Genomic DNA, 645 nt, shown 5'->3' with positions numbered 1-645 from the left:
GGGGGAGCCGTGCTTGATCCCCACGCTGGCCGCCGACATGAACACGCGGTTGCAGACTTTGCAGACGTATTTTTTGTCTTTGCTGTGCACCTGGGGGGAAAGCAGAGAACCCGCAGGTAAAGTCAGTGCCGAGGGGCAGGGACGGAGAGCCGCGGGGGGGGACGCGGTCCTGCCCTTCTGCCGAGGCGAAAGGGTTGGGTTAGATGATCTTTTGAGGTCCCTTCCAAGCCCTGACACTCGGTGATCCTGTGAAAATTTTAAAAAGGAAAAATAACCCCAGCCCCAAGCCCTCGTTGGTTCTCTGCGGACCAGAGCAGAACCACCCACGATCAAACCGGTGTTAATTTGGTGGTTTCTCTCCTGACGTCACCGAGGAACAAAAGAGCAGGAACGCCATGAACACACCCTGCATCTCTAAAAAAACCAAAAGAAGCAGCCAGATACACCTCCAAGCTTATTTCTGATGACTTTTGGTGGCTGAGAAACGGTTTGTCACAAATGTTTCCCTGCTGTAAATGGCATTTTATGTCAGAGAATAACGGGCCTACGGAGCTGTGACACTTGCAGAAGCAGCGCCAGGTGGGAAAATGCTCAGCAGGACACCAGGAACCACTTCAAGACTCAAACTCCACCACACGACGAGGG

At 53.3% G+C, this 645-nt stretch overlaps 1 protein-coding gene across 1 annotated transcript in view; it reads right to left on the bottom strand.

Moving 5' to 3' along the window:
- The window catches only part of ZBTB46 (zinc finger and BTB domain containing 46), a 39,756-nt gene that overhangs the window by 405 nt on the left and 38,706 nt on the right, over nt 1-645 (bottom strand). Inside the window, exon 5 of the mRNA XM_009876312.1 lies at nt 5-90. Within this exon, the coding sequence (XP_009874614.1) occupies nt 5-90 (86 nt within the window). The remainder of the gene's footprint in view (nt 1-4; nt 91-645) is intronic.

This window comes from Apaloderma vittatum, unplaced genomic scaffold (assembly GCF_000703405.1).
Source record: "Apaloderma vittatum isolate BGI_N311 unplaced genomic scaffold, ASM70340v1 scaffold5839, whole genome shotgun sequence".
Lineage (NCBI taxonomy): Eukaryota > Metazoa > Chordata > Aves > Trogoniformes > Trogonidae > Apaloderma > Apaloderma vittatum.
This window is presented reverse-complemented; position numbering and strand designations above follow the sequence as displayed.